At 41.1% G+C, this 22,920-nt stretch overlaps 2 protein-coding genes across 5 annotated transcripts; both read left to right on the top strand.

Moving 5' to 3' along the window:
* The first annotated feature begins 60 nt into the window (after positions 1–60).
* On the top strand, positions 61–12,811 carry si:dkey-159a18.1 (sortilin). 3 transcript variants are annotated; one of them, XM_042705026.1, is made up of 21 exons: positions 61–414; positions 774–836; positions 1,080–1,156; positions 1,305–1,407; positions 2,153–2,320; positions 2,733–2,806; positions 3,299–3,345; positions 3,552–3,688; positions 3,769–3,852; positions 5,039–5,099; positions 6,129–6,284; positions 6,837–6,934; positions 7,204–7,303; positions 7,790–7,961; positions 8,272–8,465; positions 9,104–9,296; positions 9,465–9,581; positions 9,791–9,932; positions 10,382–10,488; positions 10,900–11,017; positions 12,132–12,811. In XM_042705026.1, the coding sequence occupies exons 1-21, from the start codon at positions 169–171 to the stop codon at positions 12,144–12,146; spliced, it is 2,472 nt and encodes an 823-aa protein (XP_042560960.1). In that variant the 5' UTR covers positions 61–168; the 3' UTR covers positions 12,147–12,811. The 3 variants fall into 3 exon arrangements, with proteins under 3 accessions (XP_042560960.1, XP_042560959.1, XP_042560958.1); XM_042705025.1 differs by having other exon boundaries at positions 9,791–9,917; positions 10,900–12,187; XM_042705024.1 differs by having other exon boundaries at positions 10,900–12,187.
* A 621-nt stretch (positions 12,812–13,432) lies between these two features.
* Positions 13,433–22,681, top strand: fam3c (FAM3 metabolism regulating signaling molecule C). Of its 2 annotated transcripts, none has more exons than XM_042705028.1 (10): positions 13,433–13,738; positions 14,375–14,415; positions 14,653–14,757; positions 15,025–15,051; positions 16,367–16,490; positions 16,854–16,912; positions 17,307–17,357; positions 17,470–17,554; positions 18,169–18,295; positions 20,182–22,681. In XM_042705028.1, exons 2-10 carry the CDS (start codon positions 14,400–14,402, stop codon positions 20,269–20,271), a joined length of 684 nt encoding a protein of 227 aa, XP_042560962.1. In that variant the 5' UTR covers positions 13,433–13,738; positions 14,375–14,399; the 3' UTR covers positions 20,272–22,681. The 2 variants fall into 2 exon arrangements, with proteins under 2 accessions (XP_042560962.1, XP_042560961.1); XM_042705027.1 differs by having other exon boundaries at positions 13,434–13,763.
* Positions 22,682–22,920: the final 239 nt, after the last annotated feature.

Raw genomic sequence — 22,920 nt, 5'->3', positions numbered from 1 at the left:
ATGGCAAGAACATGCTGTGGATCATGTAAACAGCCTACGTAAATCAGTTTACATCCCGCCTCCGCCCAGTCCATCACTGTGAAACGGTGAGGTCGCACGGGTGCGCAAGTAAGCTGTCAGGCGCCAATAGGTTGGACACTTTTCAGAGTGTAGAGACATTAAAACAGCATGCTCTGGAAGGCAATGGTTTGCTGTGGCGCTTGGTTACTGGTTATGAGTTCCAGGAGTCTCATCGGTGCAAATAAGCACGATCCCAGGACGGTGTCTTTCTCGCGGACGCTGCGCCCTGAGAAGTTGGGTCAAGTGCGCTCCCGGAGCAGAAGGGAAAGCTGGTTCGGCGCGTCCAGCTTTGCGTATTGCAGACAGCCTTTAACACAATCCGAACATGAAACTTTGGATCAGAATACCCATGAGGTGAGAAACATTTGTTATAATCACACCAATAGGAGAGAGCCCATAGTAGTCTACTCAGTTGCTAATTTCTAAAACTTTTTGATAGGTAAGTCAAGGTAAGGGTTGGTCAATTTATTGACACCTCTGACAGCCTACAAAAAAGTCTATTTCAAGGACTCCCAGGCTTATTTATTTTTCCAACCAGGCTCTTTCGTATACCTTGTACGTCAATACGTCATAGACTACCAAACAACAGTGAACTGGGTGTAAAGGTTACATTAACACCTAGTCAGAATTTGACTCCTTTTTTCATTGCCTGCAAGCTGATCCTAACCTAAATTAACACGTCTCAATGAACCATGAATATTATATATTTTTAGACAGGGTTCCATGGTGATGATGGATCTAGCTTCACTTTAACCTGGGTTGGAGATGGCACTGGAGTAAGTCTCTCTGTCACACACACAATCACGGACAACCACGCATGTGCACACACACACGCACACACACACACACACACACACATAGTGTTATAAATAATAGCCCTCTAAAATGTTCACTGTGTTATTGTCCACTCTTCCCTATATGAGAATGTTGTACTCTATCAAGTGTAATTTTGTATATGCTTAAAAAATAAACAAGAGAAATATGTTTCCACTGACAGCTGTTTCTATTGTACACTGCAGGTGATTCTCGTTTTATCCACTATCAGCGTGCCACTGGACTCATTCTATGAAGGAGGATCCTCACGCCTCTACCGGAGGTAGGTGATGATATCTGTAGTAAGCATGTATGTTTCTGTGTCTGTGAGTGATATCTGTCAAAAAGACAATGAGAGATAGATAAGTATACGTATAAAGAGAGTTCATTTCTAGAGTGTTGACCAGTACTTCCGTTTTTTCCCTCTACAGTGAAGACTATGGAAAGAACTTTCATGATATCTCACATGTCATCAACCACACGTTCATTCGTAAGGATTTCGGGGTTAGTGCCGGACCTGGAAACTCAAAACAGGTGAGCAGGCCATTCTCTCACGCTCTGCTCTAAAACAGAACAACAATAGTGCTTGTTTATGTGTTTGTTTGTGTGTGTGTTTTTGTATGTGCGTGTGGATATCTGTCTATCTTGCAGTCTTTGGGAGAAATGGAGTGGGTGTGAAAAAACTTTGAGTTTGTCTCATCAATCAGCAAGATTCCTCTGATAGTGCTTTACCACAGATATATCAGCTATTTCAAAAGAGCCAAGTAGTGTAAACTATCACACACGTAATCATCACAGTTCTTCCTTCCTGGCCAAGTGTGATGTATAATGATGTTGTCCATACATATAACTCATGTACTCTATGTCCATACAGTAGGTATAACTTACAGTGTTGAATACTAATGTCCTTAGTAGCAATTCCTAGGCAACCATGCAAGCACTGTCAAAACATGAACGGGTTTTGTTTAATCAAAACATCTACAAACATTAATCTAACTGCTGAATCTTTACATTTAGTCATTTAGCAGACGCTTTTATCCAAAGCGACTTACATATGTGCGACTTACAATGTATACACATTTTACATTTTACACTGATGGCACACTGCACATCAGGAGCAATTAGGGGTTCAGTGTCTTGCTCAAGGACGCTTCGACATGGAATCGAACTAGCAACCTTCTGATTACTAAACGACTTCTCTACCTCCTGTACCACTGTCGCCCGAATCTAAATGAGGATGGCCATAATTTTTGATGGGGACATCATGTTGATGCCACAGGTGATCCTCACGGCTGATCTTCCAATCACCAAGACTGAAGGGGGGGTTATCTTCACCTCCGAGGATACGGGCGTGTCCTTCACATCCATCATCCTGCCTTTTCACCCGGCTCAGCCAATCACCTTCAATTTCCAGAATCTCAACTATCTTGTGGCTATAAGCACTGACGTGAGTGACTCTTGGCAGGGGTTGTAATTGACTGTACTACAGCACACCGCAACCCAAGATAAAAATGTGTGGAATTTATTTATGTTTAAGTACTGTATCTAGGTAGGCAAAGGTAGAGATGCAGACCTAGTGGTGAGATTGTTAGTAAGAGCAAATTATACTTCCTCATAACGCTAACTCAAACTCATAACTCAAAATGCTAACCATGTGCTACCATGTCAAATATCAATGAACATGGGCATTTTACAGCGATGAAAGGTGATTATGCCTTCATTTTATTATTTCTTCACACTGAATGTGATAAATCAATAGACTTTATATTGCTAAAACGATTACTACTGAATTAAACTAGGTTGTTGATGTTGCTAAGGCGGTTCATAGGCTGATCTGATGTAGTTCTTTCTTTGCCTAGGGAGGCCTGTGGCTCTCGCTGGACTTTGGGAACAGATGGGCGAAAGTCCACGAGGGAGCCCATTCTTTCATGTGGTGAGAGCAAATAGTCACATGAACGCTTCCACAAAGTGATTTGTGTTTGATCCAAAGCTCTGATTTTACACAAACTGCCCCCCGATACACACACACACACACACACACACACACACACACACACACACACACACACACACACATATACTCTCACACACACATCAAAGACAGAGAGGTGTGCCAGGGCAATCGGAGGTTACGTATCTGACACACCTGAATCATATTTGCATTACATTGCAAACATGGAAGGAAAAACATTCATGTGAAATGTAACCGGTCTGACTGAACTAGTTTCTCCATGCCATTCTATAACTAGGCCTCTTATTTGGTAGTGGTCAAAGTTAAATCGGGGGTGTTAAAAATGAATAGTTGAGATGACATTTTGAACTACAAAGTAAGGACCCTCTGAATCATTTGGAAAATTACATGTATTTGTGTTTCAAATGGACAATAATGAGCTCACCTCTGAGTAAAATATGCCTTTGTTTCCAGGGGTGCAAACATCACTCTTTACTTCAGCTCCAGCCCTAAAGGAACTGGTGAGTCCTGTCAAGATTTCCAATAGGGTTGCACCAGTCTTTTTTCTGGTGCTATCTCAACTTTCCACTTACACAAGAACGATTAAGGAAAGGAAGTTAACCACCTCCTAACCCATCACTCCTCTCCTTCCTCTCTCTTTCTCTATCTCTTGCTCCCTATTTGTCTCTCCATCTATATTCGTATGTGTGTGTGTTTGTGTGGACAGTTGAGGCAAATCGAAGAGGGGAGCTCTTTTTGAAACGGACAAAAGATCTTGGTCAGACTTTCACAACTATTGCACAGAACATCTTCTCCTTTGGCTACATTGGAGGGTTCCTCTTTACTTCTGTTATGGAGAAACTGGTAAGATGGTGACACACACAAACACAGCTTACCTGTGACTCTGAGTCCTTCTTGATACCTGCATGTATCTTTTTTTCCAGGGATCACCACGTGTCATCTATGTGTCATCTGACCAGGGGGAAACCTTCAACAAAGCTCAGCTCCCCTCTGCTTCTACAGAACAGGTAATGGTTCTTCTAGCAGTTAGAACCTTCACAAAACAAATAAGAGTTATTTAACAGTTATAGCCTTCACAAAACAAGTAAGGGTTCTTCTAACACTTAGAACCTTCACAAAACAAGTAAGGGTTCTTTCTAACAGTTAGAGCCTTCACAGAAGAAGTAAAGGTTCTTTGAACTGCCTTCAGAAAACAAGTACGGTAAATGTTCTTCAAAAACAACTTTGGTTAGGGCTTTTTAGAGAACAAGTCAGGAGAATTTAGAGTAATTATAGTAAGAGTCACTAATGGTTAGAGCCTTTACAGAATAACTAAGAGATCTTTTAATAAGAATCTATACAGAATAAATAAGGTCGTTTTTCTGGGCAGAGCTAACAAACAGAAAAGTAAAGGTTGTTTTAACAGTTAGAGCCTCTACAGAACAAATTCACATTATTTATTTATAGCCAGAGTGTCAATTGAACTTTCATCAATTAGAAACTCCATAGATGTTTGCAGTCTCCTAAGAACAAGTTAATCTTCTCTGTGATGATCTGGGCCTAAAGGACAAGGCACTTTCAAGAGTTAGAGCCTCTACAGAATAAGGAAGGGTTTTTTAAAGTATTTTAACAAGTGAGGGAAGTTTGTCACCCACAACCCAACGGTCAACACTCTGCAAGAGTTAAAAGAGAAGTTGTGCCCTCTGACATACGTATGTTGGTTAAACCTTACAGGATAAAGAAGCCTCTGGTTGGGACACATACAGAGAGTCTCTCCACTAAGGGGACAACGTGTGCATATATCCAAACCCTGATGATTTTACTCACCCAACCATGCATTTATACACTTCATTGTCTCTAACCAGCACAACCACATACAAATACACAAACACACTCACACACACAGACATACATACATACATACACACACACACACACACACACATACACACATACATACACACACACACACACACTACCAGTGGCACAGGTGTCTCATCGCCCCCAGGCTCCTCTATAACGACTCTTCCAGCAGCATCCTGCTGACAAATACAGAAAAACTGCACTCTCACACGATGATTAGACACGCACAATATAACGCATACACAAACAAACACATTCTCTCTCTCTCACACACACACACACACACACACACACACAGAGAGAGCAATCATCCATTATCTGACTTGACATCTCTCTGTTGTTCACCACCAGTTCTACTCTGTTTTGGATGGGGATGAGGACATGATCTTCATGCATGTGGACAAACCTGGAGGTACAGCTGGCACACACACCTTTCTTTCTTTCTTTCAAAAATGTATGTCTCTCGCCTCCTCAGCTCTCTCAATCTCTTTTTCACCCCTTTGTTATTCACCCTCCACGTGTTTTGTCACTCATTTGTGTGTCTCTCTTTTCTTTTCTTTTCTCATCTCTTTCTTTCTCTTTTCTTTCTCATTTCTCTGTCTTTCTTGTCTGTTCACACGTCCACTATCCCTCTGTCTGTTTGTGGTCAGCTGATTCAGTATTTTTTTAAACCAATTGTTAAATTCATCACACAAACTGCCCCTGTGGTGCATTGAGCTCTTAACACCACCACCAGAAGCATCTTAAACAGCGCCGCAGGACTGGCAAAAGAGGAAAGACTCGTTTTGCAAGTTCGACATACTGCTGACGAAAGACACAAAAGCGCGTTTCTAGCAGACGCTGCTGTGCGGCCGTGTCTTTTGGGTCAGTGCAGAGCGGATCTGTATCTGTGGCGTGAGTGTCAGGAGTTCTGTGGGTTGCAGAGATCAGACTAGGAGATAAGGCCAGCGGAGGTGTTGTCTTTCCTAGCGTAGCAGTGGCTACTCCCCACACATGGCCATATCAGATCAGCTGACACAAAGACAGGTGTATCAGGGTCGATGGGTGGTTGTTTCAGGACGCAGTCACACACACACACACATACACACAGACACACACACATATGCCCACAACTGCATGCACATACAGTACAAACAGGCAACTACACACAAAGAATATGATGATATTTCATATTTGTATTTCAGCTGTATATACAGCTGTATATTTGTAGCTTCTAGTGATGTGTTTTATAGTGTTTTCAAAAATATGAGTTTGTTTGTGTATGTGTGTGTTACGGTTAGGTGAGATTAGGTCCTGTTGTTTTGAAGTCAAGTCAGTTGAGTGATAGTTAATGACTGTTTCTTATCTACTCATCTACACATCATAGAAGCTATGTCAGCTTTTCTTTTACATTTGTATTTGTGTGTGTGTCTGTGTGTCTGTGTGTGCCCCATGGCTCCAGAGGATACCTACTATGGGACCGTGTACACATCAGATGACCGGGGCGTCTTATACTCCAAGTCTCTTGAGCGCCACCTGTTTGGTGGGGAGGGGAAAAGCGATTTCACAAACATCACGTCACTCAGAGGGGTTTATCTAACCAACGTACTGGAGGAAGGTAGGAGACCAGACAGCCCTCCTTAAACATAGACCCAATACATTCATACCAAAAACATGAATAGTGGCGATAGAATATAAGCAAACACGGTGCTTGCGTGTGTGAATGAGATTTTGTTAAATAAATGATAACAAGTGCCAAATTCATTTGTCAGAAAGGTGACAAAAAAAAATAAAAGTTTTATCAGAAGTGATGTTAAGGTATTTGTCCTTTTTGATATTTGTCCTATTTGACATTGAGTCGCTGAACGGTTTACTTAAATCACAAGTGTTATTTGCAAACAGGCAAAGGTGGTACCATCAGTATATAGTAGTTATAATATGGTTACACATGTAGTGCATCGAAGATGAAAAGATGAAGTGAAATTATGATTTTATTTTCGAAACCACAACATTTTCAAATCAGTTTTCCATCTAATTATGTAAATTGTTCTCCAATAACAAAGGGATGATAAGGGAATAAACAATCAAATGACACCCAACTTCTTGATTGAAGAAAATATCTGATATAGACATAGATATAAATATAGAAAAAACTGTCTCTGCTTTGCAGATGGAGGCATTCGAACAGTCATCTCATTCAATAGAGGAGGAGAGTGGAGATTTCTTAAGAAGCCTGAGAACGTCAAATGTGGGGCAAACGTTAAAAAGGTGTGTGTGTGCATGCCATTTGGTCTGTAACGTCATCATCTAGTCATCTGACTGACATCTTTATATTCCATACACCCAAGAGTATATGATGGTAATATTTTCACTCTTAAAATGTGAACAGTAGTAATTCTGAAAATGGTACACAGATACATATAACGATAATAGCATTGTATAGTACAGAATTTGGCCAGCAGGACTGGTTCCATAATTTCTACGTGTGTGTAATCCTACATTGGTAACGTGTGTCTTCTGTGTTGTGCATGTTTCAGTGCAACCTGCACATCCATGGGGAGCACAGCCGCTACAACAACATCACACCAATGCTTCCCCTCACAGACCCCACCGCGATCGGCCTGATCATTGCCCACGGTACCAACTCTCACACACACTCTCCTGTACACATACTCATCTTTGTGGCTCTTCTCCACTGAGTGGTGTGATACTGTAGTGAAAAACATGGTGTCGTGTCTGCGTCTAGCCAATTGTTGATCTGCGGTTTACCAAGCTCCATCCTGTTGTACTCTTTCAGTATGGTTGGTACCCCAATGGAGAGAAAGGTAACCAAGATCAGCATCAGTACTCCAGTGTGGTACGCTTGGCAGTGGAGAAACGCACACCTGAGAGCTTAGTTTTCAAAGCGAATCAAAGACAGTATACTACCATACTGTTGACGTCAGTGCAAAAAGCCCCTTATGATTCCAGAGCACAGCTGGCCCTGATGTGGTCCCGGCTTAGACTTTAAACACATCTTTTCATTTCTCTGCAGTAAGTGTCCTTGCATTGTTGGTGGCAGTTATACAGTTCTTAACAACAATGACAGAACATCTCATCACTCCATGCCCTTTGACCCTTCAGGTAGCGTGGGTGAATCTATGTCAGCGATGCGGCCCGACGTGTACGTCTCCAGGAATGGGGGGTACACCTGGTTCTGCACTCTGAAGGGGCCCCATCACTACAGTATCCTGGACTCAGGGGGCCTCATCGTGGCTGTGGAATCCCACAAGGATCGGCAGATCAACTCCATAAAGTAAGGAAGAGTCAAGGATCATTGGCCAACACTGACCATTACTCCCCGTCATTGTTGAAGGTGCAGTCTTTAATCCTTGCGAAAGATTGTTCACATTTAAACTCCACAGCTAATCAAATACCATCCTCTATTCAGTCCTCCTGGAGAAACATTGCGGATTGGCTGGAATAGTGTATTGCTTGCTCTGATTCACTATGTTTGTTTCCAATTTACAGAGCTAGGATGGTGTACGGACATCAGAGGTTTTTTGAGGGCATACATAGCGGGCTATGAGGAGAACATCAATCTGTTTATGTTCTTTTTTCCTCAGGTTTTCAACTGATGAGGGTCAATGTTGGAAGTCCTACAATTTCACAGAGCACCCCATATTCTTTGCTGGCCTAGCGTCTGAGCCCGGCAGTAAAACTATGAACATCAGTGTGTGGGGCTATCGGCCAGAGGATGACGACCAGCCCATGTGGGTCGCTGTGACCATAGATTTTGAGCGTCTTCTTACCCGGGAGTGTGAGTCTGTAGTGTATTATTCTCCTTGCAGAAAAAAAATCTAGACCATACATTTCCAGTGTTTTCCTGTAGGTTTAATTTGTTTTCTCTTTGTGCAAAAATGGCAACTTACTGGTGGTTGGGGTCTCCACTGTAATAAGATGATGGTCGGCCTAATTGTAAAAAGTATTAAAAAAAAGTATAAAGTTAACTCTTTGAAGAGCTATTGGGGAACTATCTAGCATCTGGTTAAATAGACACTACAGAGAGGAGTCCACATCTGCCACACATGTTATAAGAATGTCCTGGTAGAGAGTTTATGCTGCCTTATACCTGTCATCCAATTCACACACATTCTCAAACCAAAATGTATCCTGAAATTATGTTTGTGATGTATGAAGCAGAATTCTGATTGTGCATGATTTGTCAAGTATTAAGGCAATGTTTGTATGTTGCACTCACCGGGAAAGGCAATAGTGTGAGATCATGTTGTGATTTGAAATGCTTCTTGCGTCAGTAATCTTCTTTTATGTGTCTACCATATATTAAGCCAATCATATGGCATTCTGTTTAACTGGAACAAAGGATGATTACATATTGCGTATTCGATATTCAAGATTGAAAGCGTCTCCATCCGGTGGACATGTGTGCTTCTGCAGGTGGAGAGAAGGACTATGTGAACTGGTTGGCTCACTCAATGGTGGGCGGGGCTTCAGAGACAGATGGGTGTGTCCTGGGCTACAAGGAAACGTATAGGAGGCTGAGGAGGCTGTCCGTCTGCAGGAATGGTCGGGACTACGTTGTCATCAGGAAACAGACACCTTGTCCATGTTCTATGGAGGATTACATGTGGTGTGTGGGCCGTCTTCCCAGGGTTTTACTGAATAATAATAATAATAATAATAATGATGGTAATGATGATGATTATGGTAAAAAAAAAAAGAAAAAAAAAGAATAATAATAATAATAAATAATTGGCCAGTCATTGTTGGTCACTAATTTCATATTTTACCCTTTCAGTGACTATGGTTACTATCGTCATGAGAACAGCTCAGAGTGTCTGAAACAGGCAGACTTCAAAGAGAAAACCCTGGAGGTGTGTGTGAACGGAGTGGTGGAGGAGCTGCAGACCTCTGGGTATGACACACACACACACACACACACACACACACACACACACACACACACACACACACACACACACACACACACACACACACACACACACACACACACACACACACACTTAGAATCTCTGTCCCACTACCTCTCTCGGTCACACACACATTTTGCATTGTACCTCACCGACATATACCACAGACTGACTGTTTCCTGTGTGGTTGCAGCTATCGTAAGGTCCCCAGTGATAAATGTGAAGGAGGCTTCAAACCCCGGCGACGGGTGAGTGCAGCCCAAAAGCATTGTGGGAATGGCAGTCAGGCCTCGTTCAACAGCACTCACCCTGAGAAACATGTGAGTGATGAACATGTGAGTGATATTACTGTGCAAATATACATTTTTATCTAGAAGTCGTTAGCACCTCGCCCAGTTGCTCTATCAGTGGAGCCACAAGAACATATCAACTCTTCCTGTGTTCTTTTATTCCATCCTTCACATTATGTGTGAAGTCCTGTAGATCAGTACAGTTCCAGGCTAGCAGCACTGTGTAGGTTTGATGCTGGAGATGCCATTGTGACTGGGTTTACTCCAAGGGCCACAAACTGACCAAATGAATGGCCTCGTTCTTGGGGCTGCTATTGTGTTTTAACATTACTGAATTATAAACTGAATAGTCACCACAAAGGTGGCTAGTATTTGTATGTGTGTGAAAAGAGGATGAAGTTAAGAGTGGATAAGGCCTAAAATAAATAATAATAATAACAAATAAATAAAAGAGTCACAGGGTTGATGTGTGTCAACTTCTCCTCTCCTGTCAGGTGGATTCATTGATCCTGACTGTGCTGTGTGTTACTGTGGTGGTTGTTGCTGTGGTCATTTCCATTGCAATCATCATCATCGTCAGGAGGATGATGTCAAGGCAGAGGTGAGATCTGTCAATCAGAGTGACCCAAACTCATTTTGTGACTTCTTTCAAGGGGCAAACTGTCTTACCAATATCTTATAATGACTCACAATAAACTAGAATAATCCGTAATGTAAGTTTTATATGGGGCACCATACCTACACAACTGGTGGTCTGTCTGGATTTACCAAAATGTCTGTGAATGGCCTTGAAGTGAAGTATATTCTATCGTTCTCAAAACACTCAAACAATTCATAAATAAAGACAAGATATTGCATGTGGATCCAACGGAAGGCAGATAATGTGTCTAAAGTGTTCAGACTACTATTCAGGCCTCAAGAAGAATAGTGGAGCCCTGTGGCTTTGCTAATGGGGATCCTAATAAACTAAACTAAACTAACGTGTGATGCGATCCAACTCTACCCTCTACAGGCAACACGCATATCTCTTCTCCACCTTGCAACTGCAGGACGACGATCAGTTTATCCAGCGGGAGCCTGGGTCCCAGACCAGCAGTAACCGGGGAAGCTACCAGGCCGACTCAGATGATGTGTGTTTGAATGCACACCACAAATATTTAATCACTGACTGAGAAGAGTGATTACAATAGGTGTTATGGCACACCCAAAATGCATATATTTACTTCCAAAAGCCTAGGTCACTTCCCAAATAAAGGGATGTAATTTTTTGGCAATAACATGACAAGTGAAACTGTTGATCTATGACAATGATAATTTTTTTTTCTTCATTAGCACAATGCCTTTAGCGTCTTTACTCCTGCCTCTATCAGTTCTGCTACAGGGTGTAAAACTTGCAAACACTCTCACTGCACTTTGAATTCTAGCCAGTGGAACTTTAGCCAGTGGAACTCTAGCCATTGGAATTCTAGCCAGTGGAACTTTAGCCAGTAGAACTCTAGCCAGTGGAACTCTAGCCAGTGGATGCTGCTTTCAAAAGAAGGCTCAAACACCTGATCAAACTGATCACATGTTCTCACATGAAAACATGACAACAAATAAGGAACACTACATGATAATGAACATGATGTTGAACACTAAATACTAGTAGAATACCAATAATTAAAAAATCACATTGAACTTAACGTAAGTGGATCAGCTGTGGTTGTAGAGAACAATGTACGTAATACATAGGTATGAATATCTACATCTAGTGATTAAACACTAAAGCAAAAGGTTATTAGCTAGAAATTCATTCAAATGCAACTCACTACATTTTGCATACATATCTCAGGTATCACACATTTTATGACCTGACAGACACTAATTTTTAACTAAATCAGACTGCAGTTACAGTGTAAAGGGCTGTCCAAACTGCCAACAATAACTATAACAACAACTGCAATTATAATTATATGAGTGTCCACACTGACCAACCATAGGGAAGATCTCTCAGAAATAGGATTCATGTTTTAATGTGATGCCTTTAAAATGTGATGATTCTAACTGGCTGTCTTTTTTGTATCGTGCCAACACTATCGTTCTTCATGTTGTTACCGTTATAATGTGTGGTGCGGGTATTGCCATTGTTATAAGCTAGAGCGATATTTAATTTAGTATTTACAGTTATTGTTATAGCTATCACTGGCAGTGTGGACGGGCCTTAAATCCTTTACCTTGATTTGTCTTTCTTGTTGCTGTCCACAGGAGCTTATTCAATGATCAGATGTACAGAAATGGAATCTTCCGATGAGCTAACTTCTAGAATGAGCTACTCCAGGGTGACTTGCAATCTTTGGATTTCTTGTCTAGTCATGGGGACACAGCTTGGTAGTTTGTCATGCCTTTATAAGGACAACTTAAATGCATAAATGTGAAATCATACGTTTCTAAACCAGATATTTATTGCTCTACTCAGGGTCCTTTTTTCTACTGATAAAATATTTAGTTTTGTCTGGTTATAATGATTTTCTCTCATTATAATGTAGTTTTTACTGTTTATGCCTCATAGACGTAAATTTTAAGGTGATCAGATAGAAAGGTATCATAAGATAATAATCCAAATGTGGTAAAACAAGCACTATGCATGAAAATATGAATAAAAAGGCACTAGGCACGAAGACGCAACACTGTCATAAGATCAGTATATAACCATGTATTCAATATGATGCAGCAAAAGCCAGATGTTTTCATGTACTGATGATGATGATGATGCTTGAGTGTTTATAGCATCTGCTGGGACATGGGCATGACATGAGAATGTCAGTCATATATAAATTGTAATTGAAATATTTTAAACCATCTCTACAGGAATGTGTTGAGACTGGCCTTAAAAGAGATTTCCTGTTTTTTTTGTTTTTTGCAATAAACATTTTTTGCTAGCTGCAGTTACACTTCTCTGACTGAATATATGATAAGTGAAGCAGTTGAAATACGTGTCCTTTCAATGCTTAACAGTGTGCTACGTCATCCTTCCATAAACAGCAGAGTCCTCCCCACACGACTGGCAGTGTAGCCATGGGTGGAGCAGCTACTTAATCATTAAACTTTGATTGTGACAGAAAGCTGACCTTCACTCACGCAGAAGGAGATTACACCACACTCTGTACTCTGCGTCTTTGACCAGGACCATACCTCACCAAGTCACTGAACACTGAATCTCATGGATTTTACAAGTCCATTAGACTGCTATGTATATAGCCTATGTCTATGGAGAGTAGTATGTAGTACGGATTTTAAACGCTTGGCTACATATTGGTCCTTTAATTTTCATCTGCTGTGAGTGGGCTACTGAAGCCACTGCTGGCGTCAGTCAAAATGGCATACATGTTAATAGCACAGTAGGCTATTACACTATGAGCAATATCTAACATTTCACCTTATTTTAATAAAAACAAGAAATTAATCAAACAAATAAACAAACAAAAGCCATGCACAGAATTTACCCGGAAATAAAAGGAGCTGGTGGGCGGAGACCCTCCAGTTCGCCTTGGTGGAAGCAGTAGCAGAGTGAACAGAAATCAGCGAGCAGTACAGTACAGGAAAGGAAAGGAAAGGTGAAGATAGGGGTGTGTGAGCTTAGCTGTGTCTCCGTGTAAGATTTTATAATAAGAAACGGGTTACACTCATTGCTGGAAGTCGTCCCTTTTAATTAGTTTGTTCTGTCCCCCTTTCAGTTTCATTTTCGTCAGCCGTGGAGTTTATGTTTTTGGTCAAATTGACAGTAGGGATAACTTTAGGCAGCGAGCGAGCGAGCTAGCTAGCTAGCTAGTAGGATATCAAGGGAATTAGAGCCAGCTATCTTAACATCAAAGGTGAGTGACGGCGTGGCATTCTCAGGTAAGTTGGTAGACATGTATTACCAACTAACGTTACAGCTTACATTGGTTCCTCAGCCAGTCATGACACGTCCTCTGCAGTTCTAGTTAACTGTAGCTGTCGAACTAGGTTAACGTTAGCTGGCGTTGGTATAGCTAACATTACCTGCAGTCGAAACAAATTACACTGACTTTATATTTTTCTCTCTTGACTAAAGTCTTGCTGCGACAAGGATGGCTGCTGTCATGGTTTTGAGTATAGTTAGATCGACCTTTTAAAAGATAATCTATTTGATGTAACGTTGTGTGTCAGACGTTGTGTGGTTGTGGAAGCTGTGTTCATAAGTTAGTTTGACCGCCACCAGTGGATGTCTTAGATACATGTGCAGTGACCATAGCTCTATACTCTCGATATCTTTGGATACAAATGTGTTCAGGGTGGGGGTTCGTAACGTGCACACTCGAATACCAGAGACATGTCGTTGACTTCAGCAAGCTGACGTAAGCTATAAGGAAAGTTTTGTACGTTAAGTAATGTACCGCTAACATTATGCATCATGCGAAGCCTTCGCTTCATGCTGTGGATTTCTCCTCCGAAAGCCAACGTATGACCAGTTTTGCTCTCATTTCTAGGTGAAATCGGAATCACAGGAACAACATGATGAGAGCCGGAGGTAAGAGGATGTACTAGAATTAGACTCAAAACGAAACTTATCTTGACTAATGTCTTGCTAGAGGTTATAATGCAGACCTCCTTAATTAATTAATTATTAATCTCTCTTCCTGTTTGTCTGTTGGTTAACTGACTTGCTGTGGTTTCATGGTTGTGGTGGTATATTTATGGCTTAATGTTGAAGATGCATGGAAACCTAGAGGCTTGTGAACTTAGATGAGCTTCAATGTATTAACAGGTGTCCTAAAACTGGTTGGATTGGTCGCTGCCTGTCTGTTGGTTCTTTTTTTTGCTTTTGAACTTCTTGATATCAACATGGATTTTAACATTGGAGAGATATTTGGTAAGTACTTCAGCATTAGCTGAATCACAGACTAAGTGATTGTAATTAGCTCTCAGGGACAATATGATGAAATAGTCATATATGCCTAATGATCTATGTAGACATGCACGATCACACAGTTTCAAAGTGACAGTTTGACTCAGACACCCAGTGTCTTTTTTTTCTTCCTTTTGTGGTTTAGTTGTAGAAGTCGCCTATGTCTAGCTGTAAGCTGTGTCATTCATATTTCCAACAGTTTATTGTCTATTTTTAATGTCCCTCTCACAGCCAGATCAGCACCCCAAGAAACAGCCCGTGAGTAACCTATGTCCTGTCAGTTACGCTGCTGTGTGGTTCTTCTGGATTTAGCAAATGGCTCATGAATAGGTGTTGAATGAGATGACATGGATGTCTATCCAACACATCAGCACATGTGCTTTGCGTATGCGTATGATGCTTTATCTGGCATAGCTGTAAAGGAGATCAATTGTGTTCTTTTGGGCTCTGCAACAGGACCTCTGAAGCAGCTGCAGGACTTGTGTGTACATACTTTTGAAATAATATAATCCATATGATAGGTGAAAATTCACCCTAGTTACCTCAGGACTCCGGAGCTGCATATAAGTATATTTATTAGACAAACAAAAATTGCAATCGGGCTCACTCCCAGCACAAGGGTGAAAGTGAAGCAATGATAAACACATCGCACAAGGTTTATATAGACAGAAGTTGAGCGTTCAACAGGGATAACCACGTGGTGGATTTCTGACGCTCGAGGCAAGGATGGAAGTTTTTCACAAGATTGGAAGAAGCACAGTTCGTCCCTTTTTATCACTTCTGGTCTAAACATGCTCTTGTACATATGCAGACTAAGTGGCACCTAATAATCTTAGTTACACACACGCAGAAACGCAGAAAAGCCATGTTCCTGCTTACATAAGTACATGATTCATATATTCTTAAGTAATTAACAGTGTTTGCAAATTATCTCCATCACCATATTACTAACTAGCTTGAGTCAGTGTCTGTGCGTAGAAACAGCATTATTCCCCTTTCCACTGTTGCACTGAATTGGTTTGACCACGGTGATCTCATTTCAACTTGTTCCACTTGAGTATTTCTTGTCACAAAGTGGTTCTAAAGTCCAAAGTTATTTATTGATATTGGGCAATGATGTCTGAATATAAATGAAATCCCTTGGGTTATATGAGTATGATCTGGTCATACTTACCCTTCAGTGCAATGGTGGTATTGTATCTGTAATAGCCAACACAAGGAGGAAGTTCACATTTGGTTCAGGTTTTGTGAAAATGCCTTTCTGTGAAGTGTTCCCTTGTTACCCTCGTGTTTCTCAGTTACAGGCCATCTGTGTGTAATTTTGTATTAAGATGGTATGTGATAGCCAGGTTGCTATTCAGGCTTGTTTTGTTAGAATTATCCCCCCGTAAGCTGAGATGGAAAAGGCTTTTGTGCTGGTTTGGGTGAAAGAATGTATTGTTGTGAATATGTGTGTGTGTGTGTGTGTGTGTGTGGTTGAGGAAGTTAGACAATGGGCGTAGACTGATAAATTGAGCTTTTAAAAAAAGATGTCAAATGATGAATATGATTTTACCTCTCATGACCTCCATAGCTACCAAGGCACCCAGGTACAAGTGTGGCCTCTCAAGATCTTGTCCAGAGGGACACTTATCCTTTAAGATGGCGAGCGGGGCAGCGAGTGTTGTGGGACCAAAGATGTGCTTGGAAGACAACATGTAAGGCTCATGAGTTTAGCTATGTCTTTTTTCTCTCTCTCTCTCTCTCTCTCTCTCTCTCTCTCTGCGCACATACACCACACCACTAATGTTGACTGCTACCTCTTGTTTTTCGAAACAGACATCATCAAATGGATCACACTTTTTTTTTTTATTCATAATTTGTCCATGCTCAAGACCTAGCCACATATATAAAGGCGGCCTGGCGAAGCTGATCATGAAATAATTGGTCGTAGAGAGCGACGTCTCTGGCGTCCTGTTGCGCGCTGAAATGTGTACACTGAGTGTTACAGAGTTTTGCGTAATATTGACTGCTGTTGAAGAGCCCTGCCCTCAGTGTCCACATCCTAATTGTTTCCACAGTGTGATGAGTGGGGTCAAGAACAATGTGGGCCGCGGAATAAACATCGCCCTCATTAACGGTACGTCACGAGATACAATCGCAGAGAGTGCCTATCTCGCAACTTTAGTTTCAGGGCCATGTTGTTTGCTTTACGTATTCGAAATGGCACTTTTTTTTTTGTGGGTGAAGTTTTATTAAATGTAAAATACCTGTGGGTTAGTTAGGCTATGTCTAGCAGTTAATAGGTAATGCTTCAGTTTTAAAAGGTTAGATGCAATAGATGTTATAGATGACTAAATAAGCAATAAATCATTGAAAAAAAAAGATATTATAAAACTGTGTGTTGCCTTTGTGGTGCTTGTGGTTTTAAAGCAGGTCATCTTAATAACTTGAGACCTCTACTGTGTTCATTTCACAGTGTTGTCAAAGTAATCAGTTGTCTACTGGTGTGTGTAACAGTGTATTTTTTACAGGAAAAACAGGAGAAGTCATAAAGACAGACTCCTTCGACATGTGGGCAGGAGGTGAGTTTAGTTATTTGTTGTACGTTCAAGATCAATGTTTGCTCTGGCTTACATGATTTACACGGCCTCGTTTGTTTGCCTAATACAACCAATTGAATGTTCCTCCTCCCAGATGTCAACGAACTAATCAAGTTCCTGAAGACTGTTGAAGACGGAACTCTAGTCATGATGGCCACCTTTGATGATCCAGCCTCAAAGTAAGGACTTGACTTAAAGTAACACTCGAGTTTCTGGAGCCGCCAGCTAGGGGGCTACTTTCTGCTGGACTATTCAGTAACTTATTTGCTGTCTTGCTTTGTCTTGTGTCGCACTTGCTTGATGTTCGACTGTGTTAGGAAAGTTGTTGGCAAGCTAGCCAACATAGCTAGCACAATAACATTACAAAGAAGCCGACGCGAGAGCACTTATTACTAGCATCAATGTCCAAGCGTGTTGTAACAAGCTTGCTAACATCGCTAACGAGATGTCTTGCTAGCGGCTAAACTTAGCAAAACCTGTTGAAATTAGCTTACTTTGTTTATGACAAACTAGCAAATCAACAGAGGGTGTCTGTGTGTGTGTGTGTGTGTGTGTGTGGCACCCGCCACGTAACAGGAAGTTTAGTTTTTGCATTATTGATACGGAATTAGACTCTGTACCCTGTAGTGAATATTATTGGGAATGTTTTTTCTACTTCACACATTTTTCATAGATTTCTTTCCACATGGATTATTCCCACAACACCAATCTTATCGCTACACACACACACACACACACACACACACACACACACACATATTTACATATGTATTATTGATTGTGTGTGTGACAGGCTGAATGAGGAGGCCAGGAAGCTGATTGCTGATCTGGGCAGCAGCAGCGTTTCCACATTAGGCTTCAGAGACAACTGGATATTTGTAGGAGGGAAGGGCATCAAGACAAAGAGTCCCTTCGAACAGGTAATCCCCATACCTCCCCTCTCACTCACACTCTCTCTCTCTCTCTCTCTCTCTCTCTCTCTCTCTCTCTCTCTCTCTCTCTCTCTCACACACACATGCTCACTCACTCTCACTCTCCTGGCGCTCACTCTCTCTCTATCTCTCTCTCACGCGTTCTCACACTCTCTCCGGCTCTCTCTCTCATGCTCTCTCTCTCATGCTCTCTCTCTCATGCTCTCTCTAACGCGCTCACTCTCTCTCTCTCTCTCTCTCTCCTGCTCTCTCTCTATGTCTCTCTCTCACACGCTCTCACGCTCTCTCTCTTTCTCTCTTTCTCTCTATCTCTCTCTTTTACACGCTCTCACACAATCTCTCGTGCTCTCTCCTGCTCTCACTATCTCTCGCACCTAAAATCACTCTCTTGGGCTGCATTTGGTCAACTTCACATCTGTGCCCAACACTGAAAGTGCAAAAATTGTACACTCACACACTGCGTTGTGATTGGTTTTCACTTTTCACTCTACCTTGCAGTGTGACATGGCCTTCACTCTACCTTGCAATGTGACATGGCTGACGATTTATTGAATCTACAATTTTGCAACTGCTTATAGAGCCTGTAGAACCTGTGTGTCGTTTGCCTTTAAATGTTCTGCCTTATGAACGAAAGTGCCATAACATTTGTCGTGCAAACACTTTTAACATCAGCATTTTAATACAGTAGCAGTTAAATAAAATATTCATTTTAAATCTCAACTTAAACAATGTTATCAAAGCAAATACAAAATTAAAGCTCATTGCCACTGCAAGGGCATTAATGTTATCCTGTTCTGGCAAAAAAATCCTGAGCCACAATCATATCATTAAAACAGGCAATTTCTGAGGTAACAGCAGAAACATTTTACTTTCATCAGGGAGCAGCATAACCAGTCTATGTTCAGTACCAAATGTCCCTGAGTGAGAAACCAGAAAACACTTTCAGTGCAGTTTGTCAATTCCTAGAACTTGTCACTGTTATTTTAAATGTACTGCCATATGAACTAAACATTTGTTCTCCAAACACTTAACCTCAGCATTTTTGTATAGTAGCAGTTAAATAAAATAAATACTTTGTGTAATTCTGAACTTAAACAATGTGATCAAAACAAACATAAAACTAAAGCTTATTGCCACTGCCAAGGCATTAATGTTAGAGTGTGGTGAAGCACCAAAAAGTTCACTGCTGGCAGTTACTCTGCTGTACGTAGTCTGCCGAAGCCTCCCTCCACTGTCTGTTTCGTTGAATGATTTGCAATTATCACATGTATGTATATATGTCTATGGCGAACTATCGAGATTCAAAGTAACATGGAGACCAAACTTTGTTTGGTACTCCACGTAGATCACAAACCCTTGAATATACAAACGACTCAATTCAATCGGTTGAGAAATGTAAACGCTATAGTGCTTTTTATCCAGCTCCACCGCAGCTCCACCGTTCACTTGCGTTTGTTTACAGTCCAGCCTTTACCTTCACAAGATGGCGGCGAGTTGGCACGTCACAGCAAGCAATGCCCTTCTCCATGTTTGTTTATCCGCCCATTCTTTTCTTTTCCGGTTCCGCAGCAGTCAGCAGCAGACTTTTACAAAATAAAAGCCTGTGAGCAACAGACTTTTAAAATAATAAAACCTGCGTTAACGCGCGATAAAATAATTGTAGGCGTTAATTAATTGATGCGTTAACGCAATAATAACGCGTTAACGTGCCTAGCCCTAAGTAACATATACCAAAAATAAAATTTAACACTATATCACTATAACATATAACACTATAACATATAACATTAACAAGTAACAACAACACAAGAAGAGCTAGCCGCAGGCCACTGACACTGACACTGCCACTGTGTGCCCATGTGTTTCCTCCCCAGCACATCAAGAACAATGCTGAGACCAACAAGTATGAGGGCTGGCCAGAGGTGCTGGAAATGGAGGGCTGCATCCCACAGAGACAAGCCTGAGCTAAACTTCCACTGTCTTTTTCTCTCCAACCATCGAATCAAACACACACACACACCTACGTTCAACACTACCACCAGCACAAACCTGTTCCAACCCCTCCCTACTCCCTAAGTGCCATCCCTTCTTTCTTCCTACAGGCCTGTCCTAATCCATTCCATTTCCCTTCCCAGCCAGGACGCATTGTTCTCACACAGTAGTTGCAAGAGTGGGGAATCTGGTGGGACAACATACCATGTTGTTAGCAGTTAGCTGTTAGCAGTTGTTTTCAGGACCTCCCTTCCAAGGTATTTTATTTATTTGGCGGGGCAACACAATGTCTATTTGGGGTATCAGGAAGTTAAAAAAAAGAAAAAAAGTCTTAGTTGTTTTCTGTGTGCAAGTCCTTCTTTCTTGCATTTTGCAGGAAGTTGGCCCACTTAAAAAAAAAAAGTCACCTTTCCCAAAACATTTCCCAGAACCGTAACTATCAAGCAGACATAAATGACCAAACACAACCCAGCTGCCTCATCCTGTCTGTGGCTCTGGCCTGTACACTTTCTCGTAGGACTGTGTTAGCCATTTATCAGTGAGAATAGTTGAAGGTTAATGCAGCCCAGAGAGAGGTGTATGTTGGCAGGCCACGAGCATCCCCTCAATTATACCTTGATAGGTCCTTTAATTAGTTCTGTAGCATTTTGTTACAATTAATATATAAATATCTAATTTATTGAACAGAGACGTGTAGAAAAAAGGGAGCGAAAGCATAATTGGTAATCTTTCTTTTTGTATAAACCCTTGTGTAGTCCAAATATGAATGTGAAAGATATATCGGTGGTGTACTGTGGACAGATGCGTATATAGAGAGTTTTACATTTAGAATATAGTTAATCAAAAGCAAATGCCTTTTTTAATGTGTGTACTTTTGTAGCATGATCATGCTTTGTATGTAGTGAAAGGGAACAGTCTTAAAGCATTTGCCAAAGTAACACACTCAAAAATCGTGTGCGTGTGTGTGTAACCGTGTACAGTGCAGTTCAACTCACAAAGCCATCCAACTCAAAAATGCAACCGAGGGTGGTCTCCCTACAATGTCACATGCCATGTGAGAACCTCTCCCCCTACCACCCCCCCACCCCACCTTAATTGCCCCTTGGCCAGAATCAATCACCCACCCACCAACCAATCAGCCAACCGTGGTTTGTGGACAATATAATCCATCTCTGCCTGTTGGGGTTGTTTTGGGTTGTTGGGACAACAACACGTCCCCACCCTAACTGTAGGATTGTGTCAGTTATAAGCCATAAGAGTTCTGTGCACAAACAGCAGTAGTTTAAGACTAGTTTCCTTTTCAGTAATGAAAACTAGAACCTCAAACAGTACTTTTGTTTAGAGATCTACAAGGAAAAGCACAAGAAAAGCCAAGTTTAACTTTTTTGTTCTTTGTTTGTTCAGAATGTCCAATGCCATATGCGTGTAATGGTCGATGCATGTTTTTACATGTTGTTGACTTCGTTTTTTTGTTTTTGTTTTTTATTTTAAGAAAATTGATTTATATTGTGGATATGATATGGTGTATATGATCATGGTGTATTCTGTTAATGATTGTCTTAGGATTTCAAATTGTATGTAAGGTAAAATTTTGATTCATTTGAGACATTTTGATTGCATTCAGGTGTTTGGAAAGAAAATCAGTTCTAACTACAAATCGAACCTTTAATCTAGACATAGCATATCACCCTGCTCACTAAATTCAAGCAGATAATTATTCTGGAATTATTAAGCAAGTATATGTGCCATTCACTGAACTACCTACAGCCAAAACACTATTGAAAATTAAGGATAAAAATATAGAATTACTGTAGAATTCTTAGGCCTCTACACTCAGTAGAATGTTTCCCTCATATAATGTGAACTGGTTTGCCATCTTGTTAATACAGCTCTGAGATTAGGGGTAGGGTTTCAACACTTCTCAGCAATGCAGTGTGGTATACAATCTACCAAAAGAAGTGTCCCGGCGTCTGCTTACGTCTTGCCTTTATAACGATATTCTCAGATTCCTGCTGTACGAATAAGCACAGACACAGCTCCAGCAATACACGTTTACCTGTGTGACGTAAATGAAAAGAAAAGGCTGTTTTTTTAAATAGCACAGCGCCTCAAGTGGGGGTTTTTGAACACTGCGCCGCCAAGTGCTTTAGCCGCCTAGGACTTTGGTTATAATTTTGTTTCCACTCAGAAGTGCTTTGTTTTCTTATCTGTCTGTGCAGCTCTGTAATGTGTGCATCACCTTGTGCCTGGTCCTGTACAAAGTTTGTGTCCGCTTGTAAATTGTACATACGGTACTATTCTAACATACACTCACTTAGTGGTGCCTCAAACATATGAACCTGTATTTTTGGCGCTCTAATAAAACCAGTTGTCATTACACCAGTTGTTGTGTGGAGATGTTTTGTTTAAAGGTGCGCTCCATGATTCAACAAAAGGTTACTCAGAAGAGAGATCTGGCGACAGAGAGCTTGTTGGTTAGATCTCCTTAACACATCTTCATACCGTGAGAACGGCTGCCTGTCACAGCTATCTGACACAATGAAAATGCAGCATTTATTTATTTATTCACTCATGTGTCTCCCTGTTTAGAATAATTTAAAAAATCTCAGAGAGTAAGGGGG

This window comes from Clupea harengus, unplaced genomic scaffold (assembly GCF_900700415.2).
Source record: "Clupea harengus unplaced genomic scaffold, Ch_v2.0.2, whole genome shotgun sequence".
Classification (NCBI taxonomy): Eukaryota; Metazoa; Chordata; class Actinopteri; order Clupeiformes; family Clupeidae; genus Clupea; species Clupea harengus.
This window is presented reverse-complemented; position numbering and strand designations above follow the sequence as displayed.

What these genes read in the sequence shown, in the direction of transcription:
- si:dkey-159a18.1 (XM_042705024.1), top strand. Translation starts at nt 169, where the DNA reads ATGCTCTGGAAGGCAATGGTTTGCTGTGGCGCTTGGTTACTGGTTATG. An exon ending in CGGCCTGATCATTGCCCACG is followed by an intron (nt 7,304 to 7,789) that starts GTACCAACTCTC and finishes TTGACCCTTCAG; the next exon opens with GTAGCGTGGGTGAATCTATG. An exon ending in AGGATGATGTCAAGGCAGAG is followed by an intron (nt 10,489 to 10,899) that starts GTGAGATCTGTC and finishes TACCCTCTACAG; the next exon opens with GCAACACGCATATCTCTTCT.
- fam3c (XM_042705028.1), top strand. An exon ending in TTTGATGATCCAGCCTCAAA is followed by an intron (nt 17,555 to 18,168) that starts GTAAGGACTTGA and finishes TGTGTGTGACAG; the next exon opens with GCTGAATGAGGAGGCCAGGA. An exon ending in CAAAGAGTCCCTTCGAACAG is followed by an intron (nt 18,296 to 20,181) that starts GTAATCCCCATA and finishes TTTCCTCCCCAG; the next exon opens with CACATCAAGAACAATGCTGA.